Source organism: Hypanus sabinus, chromosome 3 (assembly GCF_030144855.1).
Source record: "Hypanus sabinus isolate sHypSab1 chromosome 3, sHypSab1.hap1, whole genome shotgun sequence".
Taxonomy (NCBI): domain Eukaryota; kingdom Metazoa; phylum Chordata; class Chondrichthyes; order Myliobatiformes; family Dasyatidae; genus Hypanus; species Hypanus sabinus.
Genome location: NC_082708.1, coordinates 97,253,231 through 97,276,278, shown reverse-complemented (window position 1 = coordinate 97,276,278; position 23,048 = coordinate 97,253,231). Strand labels below are relative to the sequence as shown.

Here is a 23,048-nt window from a genome sequence, read left to right as displayed (position 1 = left end):
AAAGTTGTAATCTCAGCCAGTTCCATCATGGGCACTAATCTCCCCCGCATTGAGAACACCTTCAAAAGGTGATGGCTCCAAAAGGTGGCATTTATTAGTAAGGACCCCCGACACCCAGCAAATGCTCTCCTTTCACTGCTGCCTTCCAGGAGGTTGTACAGGAATCTGAAGGCACACTCAATATTTCATGAACAGCTTCTTCCCCTTCACCATCAGATTTCTGAATGGACAGTGAACCTATGAATACCACCTCAGTATTTCCCATCTCTTTTAGCACTACTTAGTAATTTGACTTTCTTATTTTGAATGTAGTGATTGTAATCTAGTTATCACTATGTATTGCAATATACTGCTGCCCAGATTTCCTGACTTATGCCAGTGATGTTGAACCTGATTTTAATTCTGAAGTACCTAAGAGTTCATCCATTATGATTCTAATTTTTTATTCTGACTATTGTAAGAATAAGGTGACTAGAAACAAAAATCACAATCTCAAATTGTGTTATCCATCCAGAATTAAGATGAGAAGGAATTTATTTTAGAGAGGAAAGTAAATTATTTTAAAAGTTGTAGAGGCACTGTTGCTGAATATGCACAAGGCAAGATTCTAGTTTATTTATCGCGTGAATGTCGAAAACTAAAGTGCAACACATTATTTGCATTAACAACCAATGCATCCGAGGGTGCACTGGGGGCAGCCCACGACTGTCATCACACATTCTGATGCCAGCATTCCAGCAGAATTCAATAGATTTTTTTGGATGTTATGGAATCAAGGGATATGAAGCTGGAAATGGTGCTGGGATTGAAACCTACTGACATGGTCTTGCCTCTGCTTCCTGTATTCCTGTGTTTCTTCCACCAGACATTTTCAACTTAGATTTGTGCAAACTGAGAACTTCTTGTTATTTCCAGTGATTGTGTACGTTGAGCAACTGATAAAAGAATATTACTTTGCAAGGAGTAACTATTGAACAGTAATCCCAACAAAACACTTATTAACTTCATTTGTGAAAAGTAATTTTTAATTCTTATTACCATTTCAAACTTTTGAATGGAAAGATAGAAAATTAATTTTATTCAGTTCTTCTTTAAATTTGTTTTTAACAGATTTGCCGAAGGATAGAAAGCCTTGTTATAATTTGATGTCAGGTTATTAAATTGCTTTTGACTGCTGGTTTCAATATTATGTCACATTTTCTTCTTCAGTTTCCCAGAAGAGCATTGGAGGAAAAGGCCTGTGGGTTATAGTGATTATGTTCGTATTGTGCCTGTTAATTGTTGGCGCTTTCGTTTTGCGCAAGTTGAAAAGGTAAGTGCTTTTCAAGGCAGATCCAATAGTAAACAGTTTTGTTACTTGTTCAAGAATGCATAATCCAGCCAAGGAAACTCTCGCTGCTGTTATCATAAAAGTTGTGTAGAATGAGATGGAACGAGAAGAGAAGAAATCCAATCTTTGTACTCAGGTGACATGTATCCAGAGCCTCTTTCATTGTGGTATAGGAGGTTTCAGCCTCCAATGCTAGCAGTGCTATTGCAAATTATAGGCCACCTAATTATAATTGTGTATTATAGGCCACCTAATGGGGCGCGTGATTTGGAAGAGCAAATGTGTAAGGAGATAGCAGATATTTGTAGTAAACACAAGGTGGTGATTGTGGGAGATTTTAATTTTCCACACATAGACTGGGAAGCTCATTCTGTAAAAGGGCTGGATGGTTTAGAGTTTGTGAAATGTGTGCAGGATAGTTTTTTGCAACAATACATTGAAGTACCAACTAGAGATGGGGCAGTGTTGGATCTCCTGTTAGGGAATGCGATAGGTCAGCTGACAGATGTATGTGTTGGGGAGCACTTCGGGTCCAGTGATCACAATAGCATTAGCTTCAATATAATTATGGAGGAGGACAGGACAGGACCTAGAGTTGAGATTTTTGATTGGAGAAAGGCTAACTTTGAGGGGATGCGAAGGGATTTAGAGAGAGTGGATTGGGTCAAGTTGTTTTATGGGAAGGATGTAATAGAGAAATGGAGGTCATTTAAGGGTGAAATTATGAGGGTACAGAATCTTTATGTTCCTTTTAGGGTGAAAGGAAAGGTTAAAGGTTTGAGAGCACCATGGTTTTCAAGGGATATTAGAAATTTGGTTCAGAAAAAGAGGGATGTCTACAATAGATACAGGCAGCATGGAGTAAAGGAATTGCTCAAGGAATATAAAGAATGTAAAAGGAATCTTAAGAAAGAGATTAGAAAAGCTAAAAGAAGATACGAGGTTGGTTTGGCAAATAAGGTGAAAGTAAATCCGAAAGGTTTCTACAGTTATATTAAAAGCAAGAGGATAGTGAGGGATAAAATTGGCCCCTTGGAGAATCAGAGTGGTCAGCTATGTGTGGAACCGAAGGAGATGGGAGAGATTTTGAACGATTTCTTCTCTTCGGTATTCACTAAGGAGGATATTGAATTGTCTAAGGTGTGGGAAACAAGTAAGGAAGTTATGGAACCTATGATAATTAAAGAGGTGGAGGTACTGGCGCTTTTAAGAAATTTAAAAGTGGATAAATCTCCGGGTCCTGACAGGATATTCCCCAGGACCTTGAGGGAAGTTTGTGTAGAAATAGCAGGAGCTCTGACGGAGATCTTTAATATGTCATTAGAAACGGGGATTGTGCCGGAGGATTGGCGTATTGCTCATGTGGTTCCATTGTTTAAAAAGGGTTCTAGAAGGAAGCCTAGCAATGATAGACCTGTCAGTTTGACATCAGTTGTGGGTAAATTAATGGAAAGTATTCTTAGAGATAGTATTTATAATTATCTGGATAGACGGGATCTGATTAGAAGTAGCCAGCATGGATTTGTGCGTGGAAGGCCATGTTTGACAAACCTTATTGAATTTTTTGAAGAAGTTACGAGGAATGTTGACGAGGGTAAGGCAGTGGATGTAGTCTATATGGACTTCAGCAAAGCCTTTGACAAAGTTCCACATGGAAGGTTAGTTAAGAAGGTTCAGTCGTTAGGTATTAATGCTGGAGTAATAAAATGGATTCAACAGTGGCTAGATGGGAGATGCCAGAGAGAAGTGGTGGATAATTGTTTATCGGGATGGAGGCCGGTGACTAGCGGGGTGCCTCAGGGATCTGTTTTGGGCCCAATGTTGTTTGTAATATACATAAATGATCTGGATGATGGGGTGGTAAATTGGATTAGTAAGTATGCCGATGATACTAAGGTAGGAGGTGTTGTGGATAATGAGGTGGATTTTCAAAGCTTGCAGGGAGATTTATGCCGGTTAGAAGAATGGGCTGAACGTTGGCAGATGGAGTTTAATGCTGAGAAGTGTGAGGTTCTACATTTTGGCAGGAATAATCCAAATAGAACATACAGAGTAAATGGTAGGGCATTGAGGAATGCAGAGGAACAGAGAGATCTAGGAATAACTGTGCATAGTTCCCTGAAAGTGGAGTCTCATGTAGATAGGGTGGTGAAGAGGGCTTTTGGAACGCTGGCCTTTATAAATCAAAGCATTGAGTACAGAAGTTGGGATGTAATGCTAAAGTTGTACAAGGCATTGGTAAGGCCAAATTTGGAATATTGTGTGCAGTTCTGGTCACCGAATTATAGGAAAGATATCAATAAATTAGAGAGAGTGCAGAGACAATTTACTAGGATGTTACCTGGGTTTCAGCAATTAAGTTACAGAGAAAGGTTGAACAAGTTAGGTCTCTATTCATTGGAGCGTAGAAGGTTGAGGGGGGATTTGATCGAGGTATTTAAAATTTTGAGAGGGATAGATAGAGTTGACGTGAACAGGCTGTTTCCATTGAGAGTAGGGGAGATTCAAACTAGAGGACATGATTTGAGAGTTAGGGGGCAGAAGTTTAAGGGAAACACGAGGGGGTATTTCTTTACTCAAAGAGTGATAGCTGTGTGGAAAATGAGCTTCCTGTAGAAGTAGTAGAAGCCAGTTCAGTTGTGTCATTTAAGGTAAAATTGGATAGGTATATGGACAGGAAAGGAGTGGAGGGTTATGGGCTGAGTGCGGGACTAGGTGAGATTAAGGATTCGGCACAGACTAGGAGGGCCAAGATGGCCTATTTCCGTGCTGTGATTGTTATATGGTTATAAATTGCAGAATATAACAGGAAAAGCAGTTGAAGTGTGTTGCAGTGAACAGATATAGTGAACCGAAGCAGTGGAGGTATGATAATTCAATAATAAGGAAGCAGGCAGTAACAATCCCAGCTTTGAGCAAAGGATAAGTTTGAAACCTTGACAGAATTGCTCAGGTCATTAAATTTATTGTAGTATTGTTTCTTTGCCCTAGGTCCTTTGCTCTTCATATGAACCTTTGCTTAAATCTCCTTACGCAGTTTCTAATAACTTGGTTCCTCTGCTGAGCAGAAGATGCTTTAACCTTACCTCCTTCTTCCTGCCAACTCCATTGTCTGTTGCAGACCACACCCTTTTGTTGTGTAGCATTTTCAGATGATTGTCCTGATAAGCTGAAAAATGAATTCTATTTCTCTGCAAAGATGTTCTTTGACTTGCTGTGCAATTCTGTCATTTTCTGCATCTTTTTCAGTTACTCAGCATCTGTAGTTTTTTTTTGTTTATTGATTTTCAGAAGTATACTGACAAAATTTTAAGAACAAACATACCAGTACTCTTATACTCTCTTTAGCAAACCATTTGAGTCATAGAACATCACAGCTCAAACTCTCTGTATTCATGTTTCATTTATGTTTGTTTAAAATTAATAAAAAGATTTTTTTTAAAAGAATATCACAGCTCAGAAACACTGGCCCTACAAGTCCATGCTGATTTATTGTTCTACCTAGTTCCATTGGCCTGCACCTGGACCTTCATATCCTTGAACTTCTCCAAACTTCTCTTATCCACCACTTCCCCTGGCAGCTTGTTCCACATTCACACCACTTCTGAGTGAGGAAGTACCCCCTCAAGTTTCCCTTAAGTTTTTCACCTTTCACCCTTAACCCATGACCTTTAGTTCTAGTCTCACCCAGCATCAGTGAAAAATGCCTGCTTGCATTAACCCTATTCATACTCCTTTAGAAATCTAGATATTGCACATTAGACCTCAATTTTATCAAACAAGTTTTAGTAAATTTGTAAGTAGAACTGGACCATCAGTTTGGTTGTCCTGAACAGTGGCTTTGTCTCATGAAGTTTCAATATTCTTTGAGCAAAGCTGGTTAGCCACAGGGAGGAGAATATATAGTGTTAAAGTGTTCTCTGCAGATGCATTGCCTTTAAGTTACCAACAAATTGATATTGACATATGTCTGCAGTGTAATAACATTCTCATTGAGTTACAGCATTAGTTGTACAGACAGATGCAACTTCACTTTGTTTTATGCCATGTCACTTGCGGTTGTAAAGGTCACTCATTCCTCCTGGAATGAACAAACACAGGGGTTTGCTCCTTGCCAACTGAACCGCATAATTTGACAACCACGAAAGTGTTCTCATAATGCAAGCAACTCTGTTTGAAAACTTTACAGCTGACTGATAGTGATCTGTATGTGGAACAGAAGATGGCACATCAGGAGATCAGAGGCATTTATACAGTGCCTTGAAAAAGTACTCAGCCCCCACAACTATTTCACATTTTACTGTCTCAATTTATAAATTTAAAATATATTAAAGTTGGATTATTTTTTTTAGCTAAAACGCTGTGCATCATGTCAGATCAAAAGAAACAATTGAAAACCTGTCAACAATTTACTGAAAATTAAAACAGCAAAATTCTGAGAGTGAAAAAGTATTCATCCCCTCTGTAATTACTGCACAACTGTCTTCAGGTATAATACTGTCTATTACCTTACCAACTCACTCAATTTGTTGACGTAGAAAAATTGAGGATCACCTGAATAGATACCCCCACTCTCTATATGGTCCAACAGTACGGTACATTTTCAACAGACCAAACCAAAATGAAGACAAAAGAGCATTCAAAACATTGATAATAGGGCAGCTCAAATCCGGGGAAAGGTATCAGACCGTCTCAAAGATACAGAACATACCTCAGAACTCAGTAAAGTCTATTGTGAAAAAGCAGAAAAATATGAAACTGCAACCACTCTGCTTGGGTCCCTCTACATGTTGGACAGGTGACTGTGACTCCAACAGCCACTCTGAGGGAGGTGCAGAAGTCAGTGGCTGCAACTGGAGATGAAGTTCATGACTCCACAATCTCCAAGGCCTTGCACAAAAAGGGTATTTTTGGAAGAGTGGCAAGGAAGAAACATATGATTGCCTGTGAAAACTTCACAAAGTGTCACTTAGATGATACTATTAAGGACATGGAAGGAAGTCTTGAGGTTGGATGAGATTAAAGTGGAACTTTTTGGCCTCAGACTGAGCAGTAGGTGTCATCCATCCCTACTGAAATGTACTGTGCTCTTCAGCAGCAGGCACTGGAAATCTGGTCAGGATTGATGGGAAGATGAATGCTGTTAAATCCTGGCTAAAAATCTGCTAGCCTCTGCCAGAAAGCTTAAACTGGGAAGGAAGTTTGTCTTTCAGCAAACCCAAAGCACACTGACAGAGAACCACGGAGTGGCTTCAAATGAAGAAAACCGATGTCCTTGAGTGGCTCAGTCAGAGTCCTGACTTGAACCCGATCGAACATCTCTGGCAAGACCACAAGATTGCTGTCAACCAGCACCCCCAACTAAACTGACACAGCTTGAGCAATTTTGCAAGGAGGAATGGGCAAATCTCATTCCATCATGCTGTGCAAAACCAGCAGAGACCTAGCCAAAAAGATTCCTGGCTGTAATAGCTGTGAGTGGTGACTCGACAAAGTACTGAACAGAGGGGGACGAATACTTTACTCAACATTCCAGTTTTTGAATTATTTGTTTTTTGTGTTTTATAATTTTCCCTGTTTTTTTTTTTGGCTCTACTGTAAAAAAAGGAGCATGTGATTCACAAAAAAAAAATTCTCAGTTAAATTGATCAAAATCTCAGGTTGTTCAACCCTATGTGAACAAAGGGTGGGGCAGGGGGCTGAATACTTTTCCAAAGCACTGTATGTATTTGTATAATTTGATAGTACCTTTTTAAATTACTTGGCAACTAATAAAATATTTTGAGGGAGAAAATAGAGAATAGTTACAGGTGTAATTTTCAAATTAGGTCATTTGTTAGATCCAGTATGTGACAGTATTTTGGTAATATCATGGTCTCATATTATAGTCCTCACCGACATTCCTCATTATTGCAACAGTTCAAACGATCAGATGGTCCTTCATCTCATTTGCTACTACAGTAATTAACTTCTGATATGTTGCAACTTCGATGTGATATTTCCCTTGTAATGACAAAAATTGCACTTTGAAACAAATATTGACGCTGCAGAGCTCTGAGATTTAATGGGGATATGATGGAGAAGCACATAAATGCATGTTTATTCTGCAAATATGCAAATGATGCCGATTCACATTCAAATATCCATTCCACTCCATGGTTAAATGAGCTGTACTGTAAATCTGAGTTTCAGCTAAAATTCTCCCAAAATTGGCCAAATCAGTCCAAAGGATCATAAAATATCAAGTGTAATTTACAGGAAGTGCAAATTTTCCTATTTATTTTAAATGATTTTGCTCTGGAATCTGTTCAAATCACCTTGGATCAGCCCACTTTTCCTACACTGACACACTTAATCATGAGTGAAGAGTTTCTTTTAATTATCCCTATATAGAATTCCTCAAGACTAATTTTACGTGCAAGGATACAAATATTAAAAATTGTTTGACTGATCCCCGAAAGCTAGTAAAAGATTATATACTATTTTGTAAATTAAGTTATTTAAAAGCAGGATATTACAGGTGCTGGAAATCTGGAATTAAATGAACAGTTCATCAGAACTCAGAGTTTCTGGTATTAGTTATTTCAATTAGATTACTCACAGAATAGACATTCTGATTAAAATACGGATCTTTTGTGATGAATTCAATTACATTAATAAAACTATAACTTAACAACATAGAGTCATAGAACATTACAGCACAGAAAGAGGCCCTTTGGCCCATCTGGTTTGGGCCAAACTATTATTCTGACTAATCCCAACAACCTTCACTGGGACGATAGCCCTCCACAACTCTCCCTCATGTTAGCATACTTTAAACATTTATGCAAATGAAGCAGTCTGCAGTAATCGCACCATTAAAATAATTTATATCGAATGTACAATTGATTTAGCAAAAATTCAAGCAAAATAAATAACTCCTTAAAATTAGCACAATCTGTCTTCTTGTCTGCCTCAAAGTGGAAATCCTGAATGCTGCAGCTATGAAATGTTAATTTCTGCCAGTCTTTTGTGCCTAGAATGTGCCAAAGAGAGGACAAGACTACACAGGTGGCATCCAGACAGTTCTAAAGCAAGGCAACTCGTTTTTTCTCCTATTTTCACTTCTTTCTGGGGGAGTGAAATTCACCTGCTTATAACTCACCACTTCTCAATTTGTTTATTTAAGGGTGTCAGTTGTGATGCATTGCTAAATTTATCATATATAATTTCTGATTTTCTCTTTCATCAACTGCTGGTGAGCTGACACCTTAATTTAGTTGAGCACGTCTGTGACATTATAGTTGAATCTAGAGTGTTTGATTCATATCCTGGAGATGCCAAAAATTTGTTTATTTATCAAAATATTAAATCTACATGATCATTTGTTCTTCAATTGTTTACACTGCATCTTATCCTGTACCTCTTGTTCAATTTTCTGGAATTAATCCCATTTCTATGTTTCAGTCTGTTGCTGTTGGTTTTATGTAGAGCTTACTTCCCGTTTCTCCCAGCTGAGAAAGGTCCCCCACTGATGTACAATTCACTTCCCCTCTACCCACACTATTATTACAGTAGTTTTGGTGCCAGGAAATTGTTCATAGAATTCTTGCCAAACTTATCAACTGGAAAAGATTGTGTTCAATCTGCTTGACAGTTCGGCTGTGAACAAAGATGGGGCTTTATTTGATCCACGTACATGTGAGCAGTGAAGAAAATCCAAAAATAAAAAACCACAGGTGCTGGAAATCAGAAATAAAAGCTGAATTTTTTGGAGATATCGGCAGATCGGGCAACGTCGATGGTGCCCAGTCCCTCTTAGGTAAAGCCCTCTCCACCATTGAGCACATCCACAGGGAACATTGTAACAGGAGAGTAGTGGATATGGCCCAGTCCATCAGGAGCACATCTACACTGAGCACTGTCACGGCGAAGTAGTGAATACTGTTCAGTCCATCACAGGTAATGCCCTCCCCACCACTGAAAACACCTGCAAAAAACATTGTCCCAGAAAAGCAGCATCCAAAATCACCCCCCCCCCCACCACACCACCACCCAGGCCATGTTCTCTTCTCACTGCTGCCATCAGAAAGAAGGTCCAGGAGCTTCACAGCACCAGAGTCAGGAATGGTTACTAACCCTCAGCCATCAGGTTCTTGACCCAAAGGGATAACTTCATTCAACTTCACTTGCCACAAATGTTCCCACAACCCATGGGACTCACCTTTAAGGACTCTTCATCTCATGTTCTCGCTATTTGTTGCTTATTTATTTATTTATTATCATTCCCTTTCTTTTTCTATTTGCACAATTTGTTGTCTTTTGCACACTGATTGCCCAGGTGGTCTTTCATTGATTCAGTTATGATTATTATTCTATTATAGATTTATTAAGTATGCACACAAAAAATGAATATCAGAGTTGTATATGGTGACGTCTATGTACTTTGATAACAAATTTACTTTGAACTTTGAGAGAAATAAAGGTAACTTTTTAGATGTCTGTAAAGGTTCTCAGTCATCCAGGTCATTATCTATCTAGCTGTAGTAAATCAGGGCAACAGGACTTCCTGGGTTGTCTAGAAGATGTTTTTCCACTCATCCAAGAGGATTCTTCAGTTCTGATCCACGGTGCATAGTTTTCTGGTTTATAAACTCTGTGAGTTGTTGAAAAGTATAACAATCACGTGAGGGTCGTTAGGAGTCATAGAGGTAATGAGAGGATTATCAGTCTTATCTTTGCATGAATGAAGGTATGAACTGTTGTGGAGACACCGGAGTGGAGATGTTAGGACTGCACTGTAAGTAGCTGATAGGTGGTGTCCTACCACACCCCCTCTGTTCAGGGATGGGTTTTCCAGTTTGACAGAGATGGCTTCTTTAACCCCGCTTTTAAATCACCTGTCCTCCCTGTGCAAAATATTTACATTTTTATCATCAAAGGAGAGTCCCTTGTCCTTGAGGTTTGGATATACAGCCGAGTCTTGACCTGAGGTGTTAGCCCTCATATGTTGGATGATTGTTTAAAGTGGTTGTTTTGTCTCACTGATATACAGATCTGTGCAGTTCTCACTGCATTGGATAGCAAGTACAATATTGCTCTGTTTATGGTAGGGTGTCGGGTCCTTGGGGTGGGCGAGTTTCTGTCTGAGTGTGTTTGTAGGTTTGAAAACACCTAAGGGACAAGGAACACTCCTTTGATGATACAATGTGCACATCTTGACAGGGAGGACAGGTGGTTTGAAAAAAGCCATCTCTGTCAAACTGGAAAACCCAGTTTTAAAACATAAAACATAAAACATAAAATATAAAACATAAAGCTAATTGAAAAGAAATTCAGGAGAATGGGTCATAGTTTTGTTTTTTCCTTTTAGCAAGGCACTTACATATCACATGGTGGCATAATAACCTATGCCATTTACATAATTTTGCATGTAATTCTAATGTGTTAGATAAACCACAAAAATGCTTAGTCAAACAACATATTTACAATATTACTCAAATATTAAAATAGACAAGAGAGAAGGAAAGGATACAGGTGAAAATCATCCATTTGAAAGAAAAATCATTGATCTTTCTGGGGAAATGCCGATAGATTATGATGAATTTGGGTAGTAAACAGTTGTCTCTCTACCTTGTCGTCTCATTTCTGTTTATCAACAGTACTGTAGCAAGGATGAAATGCTGAGGATGTATAAAGCACTGGTAAGGCCTCGCTTGGAATATTGTCAACAATTTTGAGCTCCTTATCTGAGAAAGGATGTGCAGACATTGGAGAAGGTCCAGAGGAGGTTTACGAAAATGATTCAGGGAATAAAGGGGTTACCATATGAGGACTGATTGAAGGCTCTTGGCCTGTATTCCATGGAACCTATCAAATGTTGAAAGTCCTCAGTAGAGTGGATGTAGAGAGGGTGTTTCCTATGATGTGGGGGAGTCTAGGACCAGATGGCACAGCCTCAGAGTAGAGAGATCTCCATTTAGAATGAAGATGAAGAGGAATTTCTTAGCCAGAGAGGAGTGAATCTGTGGAATTCACTGCCACAGGTGGCTGTGGAGGCCGAGTCAATGGATATGACAGAGTTTGATGGATTCTTGATTATTCAGGGAATGAAGGGTTCGGGGAGAAGGCAGGAGATTGGAGCCGAGAGGGAAATTGATCAGCCATGATCAAGTGGCAGAGCAGATTCAATGAGCCAGATGGCCTAACTCGGCTCCTAATATCTAATAGTCTTATAGCTTAGGTCAACAGTGATTAACAGGCATACTGCAGACATGGGTGGCACCAACAAGCTTTCTGTTACCTGGACAATCTTGGAAACACACTATCATAAATCATTGCTGTAGCAACGGCAGTTATTCATAAAATGGTACTCTTTCTCCTTCTCAAGAATAATTCTGTATATCTGAGTAATAAATATGACCCTGCATGCTATAACCATTTACCAAAACAAATAAAAAACGTTTCTCAATATTACAGCATGGCACAGTACCAGCAACCTGTGTTCAATTCCTGCTGCTGCTTGTAAAGAGTTTGTACATTCTCCCCGTGACTGCTCTGGTTTCCTTCCACAGTCCAAAGAAGTACTGGTTGGTGGGTTAACTGGTGGTTGTAAGTTGTCCTGTAATTACGCTAGGATTAGATTGAGGGCTGCTGGGCGGCACAGTTCAAAGGGCTGAAAGGACCTGTTCCACTCTGAATGTCAGTAGGTAAAGAGGTACAATAATATTGACACTTTAAAGGCACATATTTTACTAATGTGACATGTATAACAAGAAGACATCACTTTGTTTCCATGTTTTAGTGGTTTTTAACGCCTAGGTTGAAATGACTTTGCCTTTATTTTCCCAGCTCCAACAGTGCCACTGCACTATACTTCCATTTTGTACACATTCAGTAAAATTATGCATGAATTAAAATAGATCTAGACCTGTATCTTAGCAAAAAATAAGTGTTTTAAAGAATCTTGCAATATTTACTGTTATTAACAAAACTTCAAAACAACACTTTGCATGTTTTTTTGCAATCATTTAATAGAGTAAGAAAATCAGGGAGAGTGTACCACAGGTTACAATATGGCCTCCTAATGGGTAAGACAGGCCACTGATCATGGAGTCAAAGTATTAACTCTTTAACATTAAATAAACGGCATGCAGATTTAGAACAGTAAATACATTATTACCTTGTGTTACAGGAAGATACCTGGGCGGAATGTTTATGCTCAAATGCATAATGAAAAGGAGCAGGAAATGACTAGTCCTGTCAATCACAGTGAAGACACACAGAACATCATCCAAGGGGAAGAATATATTGATGATGATTTGGATTCCCAGATGCTAGGTATCGGAAGAGGTAGCCTGATCTTTTTCCAATTTTTCCTATGTAAAAGTGACAATGTATTACATTCTCTCTATAAAACTGATAGCACCGTCCAAACCTGTGTGAATACGGAAAATGCTTTCGGTCTCGCATTGCTCCTTCACAAGGTGTCCTTGACATCGAAAGCAGAATAAACTCAATATTATAACATGCTCTACATCTGTTACTCATTTTCCACCATAAAACCATCATAACTAGTTTTGATGAGGTTTAACAAACTGTTTATATTGTATCAAATCATAACTTTGTCAAACAATGTTCACCCCCTGATAACTATTGGCATTTTTTTAGTATTCTATAAATGTCATTTTCTCCAGTTCATAACTTTAAGCGTTCTATGGACTTTCATGATGATCAAAGTTAGCTTTATTTTTTGAAGATTCAAGTGAATCTTTCATTTTCTTTGGGGATTCCATAGACGTGTCCAATTTGTTTTTCATCCCTAAGGTTTTAACAGTGTTTTATACTTTCTGTTTAATGGCTTAATTATTTAATTGTTGTCATCAGCACTGTCCCCCTTTACATGGGATCAGTTGAATGTCTTGCAAAATTCGAATCCACTGCAGTGTTGACCTTGGTAGATAGCCTTCCCTTTACATGGGCAGTCTGTAAAGTCTCGTGTAAATCTCATAAATATTTGGAATCAAGTTAAGCTATATTAAACTATAAACTATAGACTGACACGGAGCAGGAGTAAGTCATCTGGCTCCCAAACAATACTATATTTCAAAATCAGAGCAGCACACACAAAGTGCTGGAGGAACTCAGCAGGCCAGGCAGCATCTATGGAGAAGAGTACAGTCATTGTTTTAGGCTGAGACCCTTCTGTTGAGGGTCAACCTTCTGTGGATGCGGCCTGCTGAGTTCCTCCAGCATTTTGTGTGTGTTGCTCAGATTTCGCTGGCATATGCAGAAGCAGTACAACGCAATACATGATAAATGAAAAATCATGAATTGCAGCAAGAGTGTATATATAGAAACAAAAAAGTAGTGAGGTAGTGTTCATGGGTTCAGTGTCCATTCAGAAATTGGATGGCAGATGGGGTGGAAGAAGCTGTTGCTGAATTTTTGAGTGTGTGCCTTCAGGCTCCTGTACCTCTTTCCTGATGGTAGCAATGAGAACAGGGCATGTCCTGGGTGATGGGGATCCTTAGTGATGGATGCTGCCTTTCTGAGGCACCGTTCTTTGAAGACCTGGATACTATGAAGTCTAGTACCCATGATGGAGCTGATTGTTTTCAACTCTCTACAGCTTACTTCGATCCTGTGCAGTAGAACCCCCCCACACCCTCAACACTAGACAGTGATGCAGCCGGTTGACTTTGTTCCAATCTCCTGTTCTTTATCAATTGTTTTCATTTTTCTCTTTATGTAGTTATTCAATTCTTTTTCAGAAGTTAGTGTGGGATCTACTACCACTTCCCATTGAAACAGTGCATTTCAACCACAAGAGACTTGTGTGTAGGGGGGATAAACCTTCATGATGATCTCATGTCATTTACCAATTGCCTCAATTTCTCTCTGGTCACCAAGCCAGCAATCATGATTATATGGGAATCCCTATCAAAGTTTGTCTTTATTTACCCACATGTGAAGAATAGAGTGTTCATACTCCCGACATCCTCAAAACCCTTCGCCCTTGCTATCATGCAAATAAATCTCTTCAACACACTCTCTCTAAGGTCTTGCCTTCTTTCCTGAAGGAACATGTTGAGAGTGAGATGGTGTTGCTGTTTATATTTTCCTGAAGTCTCTGGAGCTCCACGCTCCACAAAAACCCAGAAAGAGACTTCTCTTGGATGAAACAGCAGTAAGTTTTGAAACTGCGGATTGGGATCAGGCTGCATTGTAAGAAGCCACACACTTATGCAGGAAACACTGCAACTTTGATCCCAAGTAGGCACTAGAAAAAGTTTGTTCTGTTAGGATAATACTATTGCTACAGACCACTTCAAAGATGGTGCAGTGACTGAGATGGGAAATCCATAGGTACTTATGGACGATAAACATTGTTTAATCAGTGGAAATTTGGTCACAGCCAGTTAGGGAAACAGTGTCGGGTACTGCGGTTGATTTATGTGAACCAGGATTTTTTTATATTCGATCTTGCAGCTGTGAAGTGTAAACTCAGTATGTATAACAGATGGCATTCACTCATGTTCTTTGGAGCAGGGAGTCTGCCATCTGTATTTGTTCTGCACTGTATGTGATTTTTGGATCACAATGTGGTTCCCGGATAAATATTCTTTGAAGTGGCCTTGCAAGCCCCTTGAACCATGCTGAATTGATCATACTGAATTGCACAGGATAATTTCTTTCAATTCAAGAACAACTGGAAGCTTCCAATGGCATTTGTGTTGTTTTATCAATCTCTTTACTTAAATCAAAATTTTAGTGCTTGCTGAATACAAAGCATGGTTTTGCTTGCTAGCATTCTTCTTTGGAATCTCATCTGACACTACTGAGTGACTGCTGCATTATCACCAGTGCTGTATTTCACATGGAACTGAAACTAACACACTTCGCTAAGGAGTCAGTAGTGTGGAGAAAGGACAGATGGTTGCTGCCTCTCACCTGTTTAGCAAACATGTTCATAGGGGAGTTGGTGTTAATATATTCACGAATTACCTGATTTTGCTTCCAAATTCTGTAATTCCAAACAACATCTGACAAGTGGTAATACAAGAAAGTTACTGGCATGGTTAGAACACTGGCTGATTGGTAGGAGGGGGTGAATGGGAATAAAAGGATCTTTTCTGGTCGGCTGTCAGTGATGATTGGTGTTCTGCAGGGGTCTATGTTGGCACCACTTCTCTTTTATGCTGTATATCAATGATTTAGAAGATGGAATAGATGGCTTTGTTGCTAAATTTGCAGATGATATTGGTGGAGGGGCAGATAGTGTTGAGGAAACAGGTAGGCTGCAGAAGGACTTAGACGAGTTAGGAGAATGGGCAAGAAAGTAGCAAATAAAAAACAATGTTGGAAAATGCATGGTCATACACTTTGGTAGAAGAAATAAATGGTGCAGATTATTTTCAAACAGGGAGAAAATCTCGAAATCTGAGATGCAAAGGGACTTGGGGGTCCTTGTGCAGAACACCCTAAAGGTTAACATGCAGTTTGAGTCAGTGGTGAGGAAGGTAAATGCAATTTTAGCATTCATTTCAAAAGGTCTAGAATACAAGAGCAGAGATGTGATGCTGAGGCCTCACCTTGAGTATTGTGAACAGTTTTGGGCTGCTTATCTAAGGAAAGATGTGCTGGCATTGGAGAGGGTCCAGAGCATGTTCACAAGAATGATATCAGGAATAAGAGGGTTAACATATGAGGAGTGTTTGATAGCTCTGGATCTGTAGTCACTGGAATTTAGAAGGATGAGGGGTGATCTCATTAAAATCTTTTGTATGTTGTAAGGGCTGGACAGAGTAGATGTGGAAAAGATGTTTCCCATGGTGAGGGAGTTTAGGACAGGAGGGCACAGCCTCAATAGAGGAGCATCCATTTAAAATGGAGATGTGGAGAAATTTCTTTAGCCAAAGTGTGGTAAATTTGTTACCACAGGCATCTGTGGAGGCCAGGTCATTGGGTGTATTCAAAGCGGACATTGTTTGGACACGGCATCAAAGGTTATGGGGAGAAGGCTGGGGAGTGATGCTGAGGGGAAAAAAAGGATCAGCCATGATTGAATGGTGGAGCAGACACAAAGGGCTAAATGGCCTAATTCTGCTGCTATGTCTTATAAGACCATAAGACATAGGAGCAAAATTAGGCCATTCAGCCCATCAAGTCTTCTCTGCCATTCCATCATAGCTGATCCTGGATCCCACTCAACCCTTACTATAAAAATAAGTATCCTAATAAGTATCGCAATCATGCGAGGCCCTTGAGAAGTATAGAGGCGCAGAAAAAAACTTCAGAAGGTAATGAAGAGGGCAAAAAAGAGGTCATGTAATATTCATGACAGGTAGATTAATGATAATCCTCAAGCATTCTGTAAACATTACAGGAGCAAGGGGAGAGTTAAGGAACCAAGATGAAAGGGGTAATCTATTTATGATTTGGTAAGGACCTACAGGAAAATGTCTTTCCTATATACACCAAAGAGAAGTATGTAGGGGATAATAAGCTTAAAGTGGGAATGTCTAAATCATGTGGGTATCAGGAAAGTGGAGGTGTTAGAAGCCTTGAAGCACGTTAAGGTGGATAAATCACACGACTGGATGAGATCAACCCAAAATGTTTTGGGAAGCAGGATAGAGATCGCTAGAAAGGACCACCTTTAGGCTGCTGAAGATCTGGTAAGGTCAAAGTCCAAGTAAATTTATTATCAAAGTACCTCTACTGCACCGTACACATTATAATCACCGCACACTGCCTCGTCACCGTACACATTATCATCACCGCACACTGGTTCATCACCGTACACATCATCATCACCGCACACTGGTTCATCACCGTACACATCATCATCACCATACACTGGTTCATCACCGTACACATCATCATCACCGTACACTGGTTCATCACCGTACACATCATCATCACCATACACTGGTTCATCACCGTACACATCATCATCACCATACACTGGTTCATCACCGTACACATCATCATCACCGCACACTGGTTCATCACCGTACACATCATCGTCACCATACACTGGTTCATCACCGTACACATCATCGTCACCATACACTGGTTCATCACCGTACACATCATCATCACCGCACACTGGTTCATCACCGTACACATCATCGTCACCGCACACTGGTTCATCACCGTACACATCATCATCACCATACACTGGTTCATCACCGTACACATCATCATCACCATACACTGGTTCATCACCGTACACATCATCATCACCATACACTGGTTCATCACCGTACACAGCATTGTCACCATACTCTGGCTGGTCACCATATGCAACCTTGAGATTCATTTTCTTGTAGGCATTCCAGGATAATAGAGAAATACAATTAAATTTATGTACAGCTACACATAAACAAATACTGTCAAACAACCAATGTGTAAAAGAAGGCAAATTTTGCAAATCAAGTTCAGGACCAAAAGGTATAAAATTGATGTTCTTGATTCAGCAATTCTGACCTGCATTCACCTCTCTCCACATTTCTCCCTTGTCACTCTATCTCCCCAGGACTTTATTTTCTGCCTGCTTTTCCAGACTTGTCCACGAGCCAGATACTGCATCTGAGCTTCATTTTCCAATGTAAATTTGTGGATCTGACACCCACTCAGGATATCTAATTTTCCAGTCTTTGCTGTATGCAAGAGTATTGAGTCCTGGAACAACTGCAGACATCAGGATTTGAAAATGCACTACTGATGACTGGAGCTCATTTATGTGTTTCTTTCCTGCAGGTGGACACTCTGCTGTAGTTCTCAGCATCAACTCCCGGGAAACACACAATTATTTGAGCAGCTGATGTTTGCTCTGGATGATGGATTAAGACTCAGCTCCATTTTATTTTGTTGTTCCTGGGGATGAGAGGAAGTGAGGCAGTGAAATGAACTTCAGTGTGCTGATGGGACAATGGGCAATCTTGCCTCCAAGAATTACAAAGTCTCTAAGTATTAGTGTGTTAAAGACACTTTTACAGAGAGAATGGATTCACTAGTCAGACCCCTGAAGCTCTCACTGCCACGCCAAGACCTGTATCCTCCTGTGAATGAGTCCTGCCAGGAAGAAGAGCCCTGCCTTCAATAAGTTGCTGTCTGAGTCTCTCCCTTTCCCCCTCTTGCATTCTTTCTGAGAAAAGAAAATCATATTGCATAGTATTTTCATGTTCCACTATTTCCATTCCACTCTAATGTTTTTACATCTAAATTAGTTTTTGAAGTGTTTTTATAAAGAAGTAAATATGCTGTTAATCCTCACTTAGATTGTCAATTTAATTATATCAAACAAGTAAGAGCAATTTTTATCTCCACCACCTTTAGAGAACCTGTCAATTAACAGGAAGAAAATTACACGTTTTCAGTGGACTACCTTCCCAAATGAGACCTTTCACAACATTTAGCTCGTCGGTTTCTAGCTCATTCTTACACTTTATTAATCATTCATGAATTTTAATTAATTCTCCAGTTAATTTCCATATTTTTTAAACTTTCCTTGAAATCTGCAAAAGCTGTTTAAAGTTGAGAGATTTGTACTGATCGGTGAAAGAGCAGGAGATTGAGGCTCTCTGGAAGGCTCATTTCAAAGAGCTGCCACAGGCACGTTGGGCTGATGGACTCCTACTATTCTGTATGATCATGCTTTTGAAAATTGCAAGTGTTTGCTGACTACCCTTTGAATACTTTTTTTTTAATTCACCATTTATAGTTGAGAAAAATAGAGATCTTGAATTGCCAGGTAAATAATTGGAAGTGAACATATAGGTGAAAAGAAAGTGCATTAGAATATTGGATAGCACCATTATTATGATCAAGGTGCTTAAAATGCAAATAGATTTGACTAGGACACAAGCAGTGAAGCTACTTTCCATTTGGGAGTTATCTAGAACGTGGTGTGTAGAAGTGAAATCAGCAAGTCTTTCACTCAGGTGGAATGGACTCTGTGAGACAAATGGATCTCTCTAACAGAGACTCATAGGTTTTATATGATAAGGATACAATGTGAACTGAATCAGGAGATCAAAACGGTTTTGAGGTTCATAATCAGACCTGAATGATAGAAAGGGGCCATGTGGTTGAATGACCCCTCTTGTTCCTAATTTTTCTATGCTGAGATGTGATACACCACTGAAGCAGTTAATATGATCTTCTCTGATATTAACTATATTAACATTTTTATAGTGCTTTTCAAATTAATCCTCACTGTTTGGTGAGTATGCAGTATACTGTAGACTGTTGCTAAAGGCAATAGTATTAAAAATAACCAAGCTTGAAGGGATCCCTGGGGGAATGTCCCATTATTTTCACTGTCAGCATATTTAAACATTGCAGGTGAAAATGAAAGGTGCTTTTCACCTGTTTGGGGGTGTGCAGTTGTTAATATTGGTGTGTTGTCTAGTGTACTATCAGTTCTTGTGGCATTGAAAAATCTCGTCCAAAAGATCCTGCAGTGGAGCCTGTTTTATTTAACATTAATTATATGTGCATGTCCATCAATGATTGCTTCAACATCATATGCAGATTTCCATGTGTATTTGGGCTGAAATGGCTGACCACCTGATATTCTTTCATTATGTCACTGTGTAGTTGTCTTTTCCATTTTGTTTTGCCATGCCATTTTGTGACCCTTGTAGACCTACTAGCTGAAACGAGTGAAGAATATTGTTCACTTACATTTCTACATATTGTGTTATACCCTGCATTCCAACGACACTAACCGTAGGGTTCACTTTTTGGTGCTAGACTTATTATATTACTGTCCCTGTCTAAAAATGTCTTCCTGCGTTGCCTATTTTTGAATTATTGTACTTATTGCTAAATCTCCCTTCCTCCCTTGGGCATTTTCTGCTACTGCCCTGCCGTGATCAGTCTGCTCCCATTTAATCTACTATCCTTAATTCACAGTAAATTTATTCACAGAAAATACAAAGAAACACAGGAGAATCAATGATAAACAGGCAGTGTGCAACAAGTTGTGCAAATACATAAAGGAAAAGCACAAACAAAATAATAATGATAAGTAGGCAATAAATATCAACAACATGAGATGAAGAGGTGAAGACAAGATGAGGGCTTGTGAAAGTGGAGTGAATGTGAACAGCCCTGTTGCAGTGCAGTATAGCATCAGAACCAGTAATTATATGTGACAACAGTTGGTTCAGCAGCATGTTTTACTGAAGCCTGTCTACCCAGAAATGGAGAAAATACAAGCATCCTGAAATAGAAATGTCTGTTACATCAATCTTAGACATGCCTTGAGTGCTGTGTTTAAATAAACTTAGACTACCTTATTCTTCTCTATTGGTTGTTACTCCAGTAAGGTCTCTTTGCTCACAGTCATCTCTTTCAGTTAAGGAGAGTCAAAAGTTACAAAGAAAGCACTTCCTCATTGTGACATTACTAGGACTAACTGGCCAAGAGCAAAATATTCAGCTGATGGAAATACTCAGCAGGTCAAGCAGCAACTACGAAATGAAAAATGAAAGTAATGTTTCAGGTGATAGTAAAAACTATCACCTTGGCTCACATGAAGTCCATTCTTTCATTTGTTCCTTCCTCCACTTAGTCCTTCTCTGAGTTATCAAACATTGCTTATCTCTCCCTAAGTCAGTTGTCGACTTAATGAATGCGATTGGCTGAAAGGCTCATTGGTCTGTCGTAGATTGCCCGGCTTTTGAAAATCCACAGTACTGAGTCTTTTAGAAACTTATTGATTGATGTCATGTGGATGTTAAACATGAGCTGTAAAAGGTACATTTTCAGATAGTTGATATAGGTCTGAGATAAGGCATCCTTGAAGTCTCTCTAGTCCTGTCTCAAAATGTGCTCTAACTTGATCCCATTCAGTTGAGGATCTCCTGTTAATGATGCTGGTAAAACCTCAAAAAAGTTCAAAGTAAATTTTATTATCAAAGTATATGTAAGTTACTATATGCTGCCCAGAGACAAGAAGTAAAAGAGCCAGAATGCAGGAATGACAGAAGTGTCCTCCCTCGATCAGTTGCATTCCTCTGGATAAAAATGTAGCAACAGGGTCTGCTTTCCCAAGGCTAAGGAGAGTAGGGGGGCATCAGAACCCGGCTCTTGGTTGGATTACAGATGTGAGAAGTGGAGAGAGTGGGAGGCTTGTGGGAATAAGGGATTGCAATCTGGGGGATGTGGGAGATTGGGTGCCCTGAGATGAAAAGATCACCTGGAAGAAGAGGTAGGTGAAAGAAGCAGAACCGATAGCAAAGATGGTGGGAGTGTGGGGATGGACACAGAGTTATCCCGATGGTGGGAGTGCGGGGACGGACACAGTGTTATCCCGATGGTGTGAGTGTGGGGATGGTCACTGTGTTATCCCGATGGTGGGAGTGTGGGGATGGTCACTGTGTTATCCCGATGGTGGGAGTGCGGGGACGGACACAGTGTTATCCCGATGGTGGGAGTGCGGGGATGGTCACTGTGTTATCCCGATGGTGGGAGTGTGGGGATGGACACAGTGTTATCCCGATGGTGGGAGTGTGGGGATGGTCACTGTGTTATCCCGATGGTGGGAGTGCGGGGACGGACACAGTGTTATCCCGATGGTGGGAGTGTGGGGATGGACACAGAGTTATCCCGATGGTGGGAGTGTGGGGATGGTCACTGTGTTATCCCGATGGTGGGAGTGTGGGGATGGACACAGTGTTATCCCGATGGTGGGAGTGTGGGGATGGACACAGAGTTATCCCGATGGTGGGAGTGTGGGGATGGTCACTGTGTTATCCCGATGGTGGGAGTGTGGGGATGGACACAGAGTTATCCCGATGGTGTGAGTGTGGGGTGGACACAGAGTTATCCCGATGGTGGGAGTGTGGGGATGGACACAGTGTTATCCCGATGGTGTGAGTGTGGGGATGGACACAGAGTTATCCCGATGGTGGGAGTGTGGGGATGGACACAGAGTTATCCCGATGGTGGGAGTGTGGGGATGGACACAGAGTTATCCCGATGGTGGGAGTGTGGGGATGGTCACTGTGTTATCCCGATGGTGGGAGTGTGGGGATGGACACAGAGTTATCCCGATGGTGTGAGTGTGGGGATGGACACAGAGTTATCCCGATGGTGGGAGTGTGGGGATGGACACAGAGTTATCCCGATGGTGGGAGTGTGGGGATGGTCACTGTGTTATCCCGATGGTGGGAGTGTGGGGATGGTCACAGTGTTATCCCGATGGTGGGAGTGCGGGGACGGACACAGAGTTATCCCGATGGTGTGAGTGTGGGGATGGTCACTGTGTTATCCCGATGGTGGGAGTGTGGGGATGGACACAGAGTTATCCCGATGGTGGGAGTGTGGGGATGGTCACTGTGTTATCCCGATGGTGTGAGTGTGGGGATGGTCACAGAGTTATCCCGATGGTGGGAGTGCGGGGATGGACACAGAGTTATCCCGATGGTGGGAGTGTGGGGATGGTCACTGTGTTATCCCGATGGTGGGAGTGTGGGGATGGACACAGAGTTATCCCGATGGTGGGTGTTGGGGTGGACACAGAGTTATCCCGATGGTGGGAGTGTGGGGATGGTCACTGTGTTATCCCGATGGTGGGAGTGTGGGGATGGACACAGAGTTATCCCGATGGTGGGAGTGTGGGGATGGACACAGAGTTATCCCGATGGTGTGAGTGTGGGGATGGACACAGAGTTATCCCGATGGTGTGAGTGTGGGGATGGTCACTGTGTTATCCCGATGG

General features: G+C 40.6%; 1 protein-coding gene across 4 annotated transcripts in view; it reads left to right on the top strand.

The window, feature by feature from the left end:
- Window positions 1-21,761, top strand: part of sorcs2 (sortilin-related VPS10 domain containing receptor 2) — a 727,841-nt gene extending 706,080 nt beyond the window's left edge. For all 4 annotated transcript variants that reach the window (XM_059964841.1, XM_059964844.1, XM_059964843.1 and 1 more), the window contains 3 exons: window positions 1,210-1,312; window positions 12,504-12,661; window positions 18,077-21,761. In XM_059964841.1, coding sequence (XP_059820824.1) covers window positions 1,210-1,312; window positions 12,504-12,661; window positions 18,077-18,141 — 326 coding nt within the window. In that variant the 3' untranslated portion in view covers window positions 18,142-21,761. The remainder of the gene's footprint in view (window positions 1-1,209; window positions 1,313-12,503; window positions 12,662-18,076) is intronic.
- The last annotated feature ends 1,287 nt before the right edge of the window (window positions 21,762-23,048 follow it).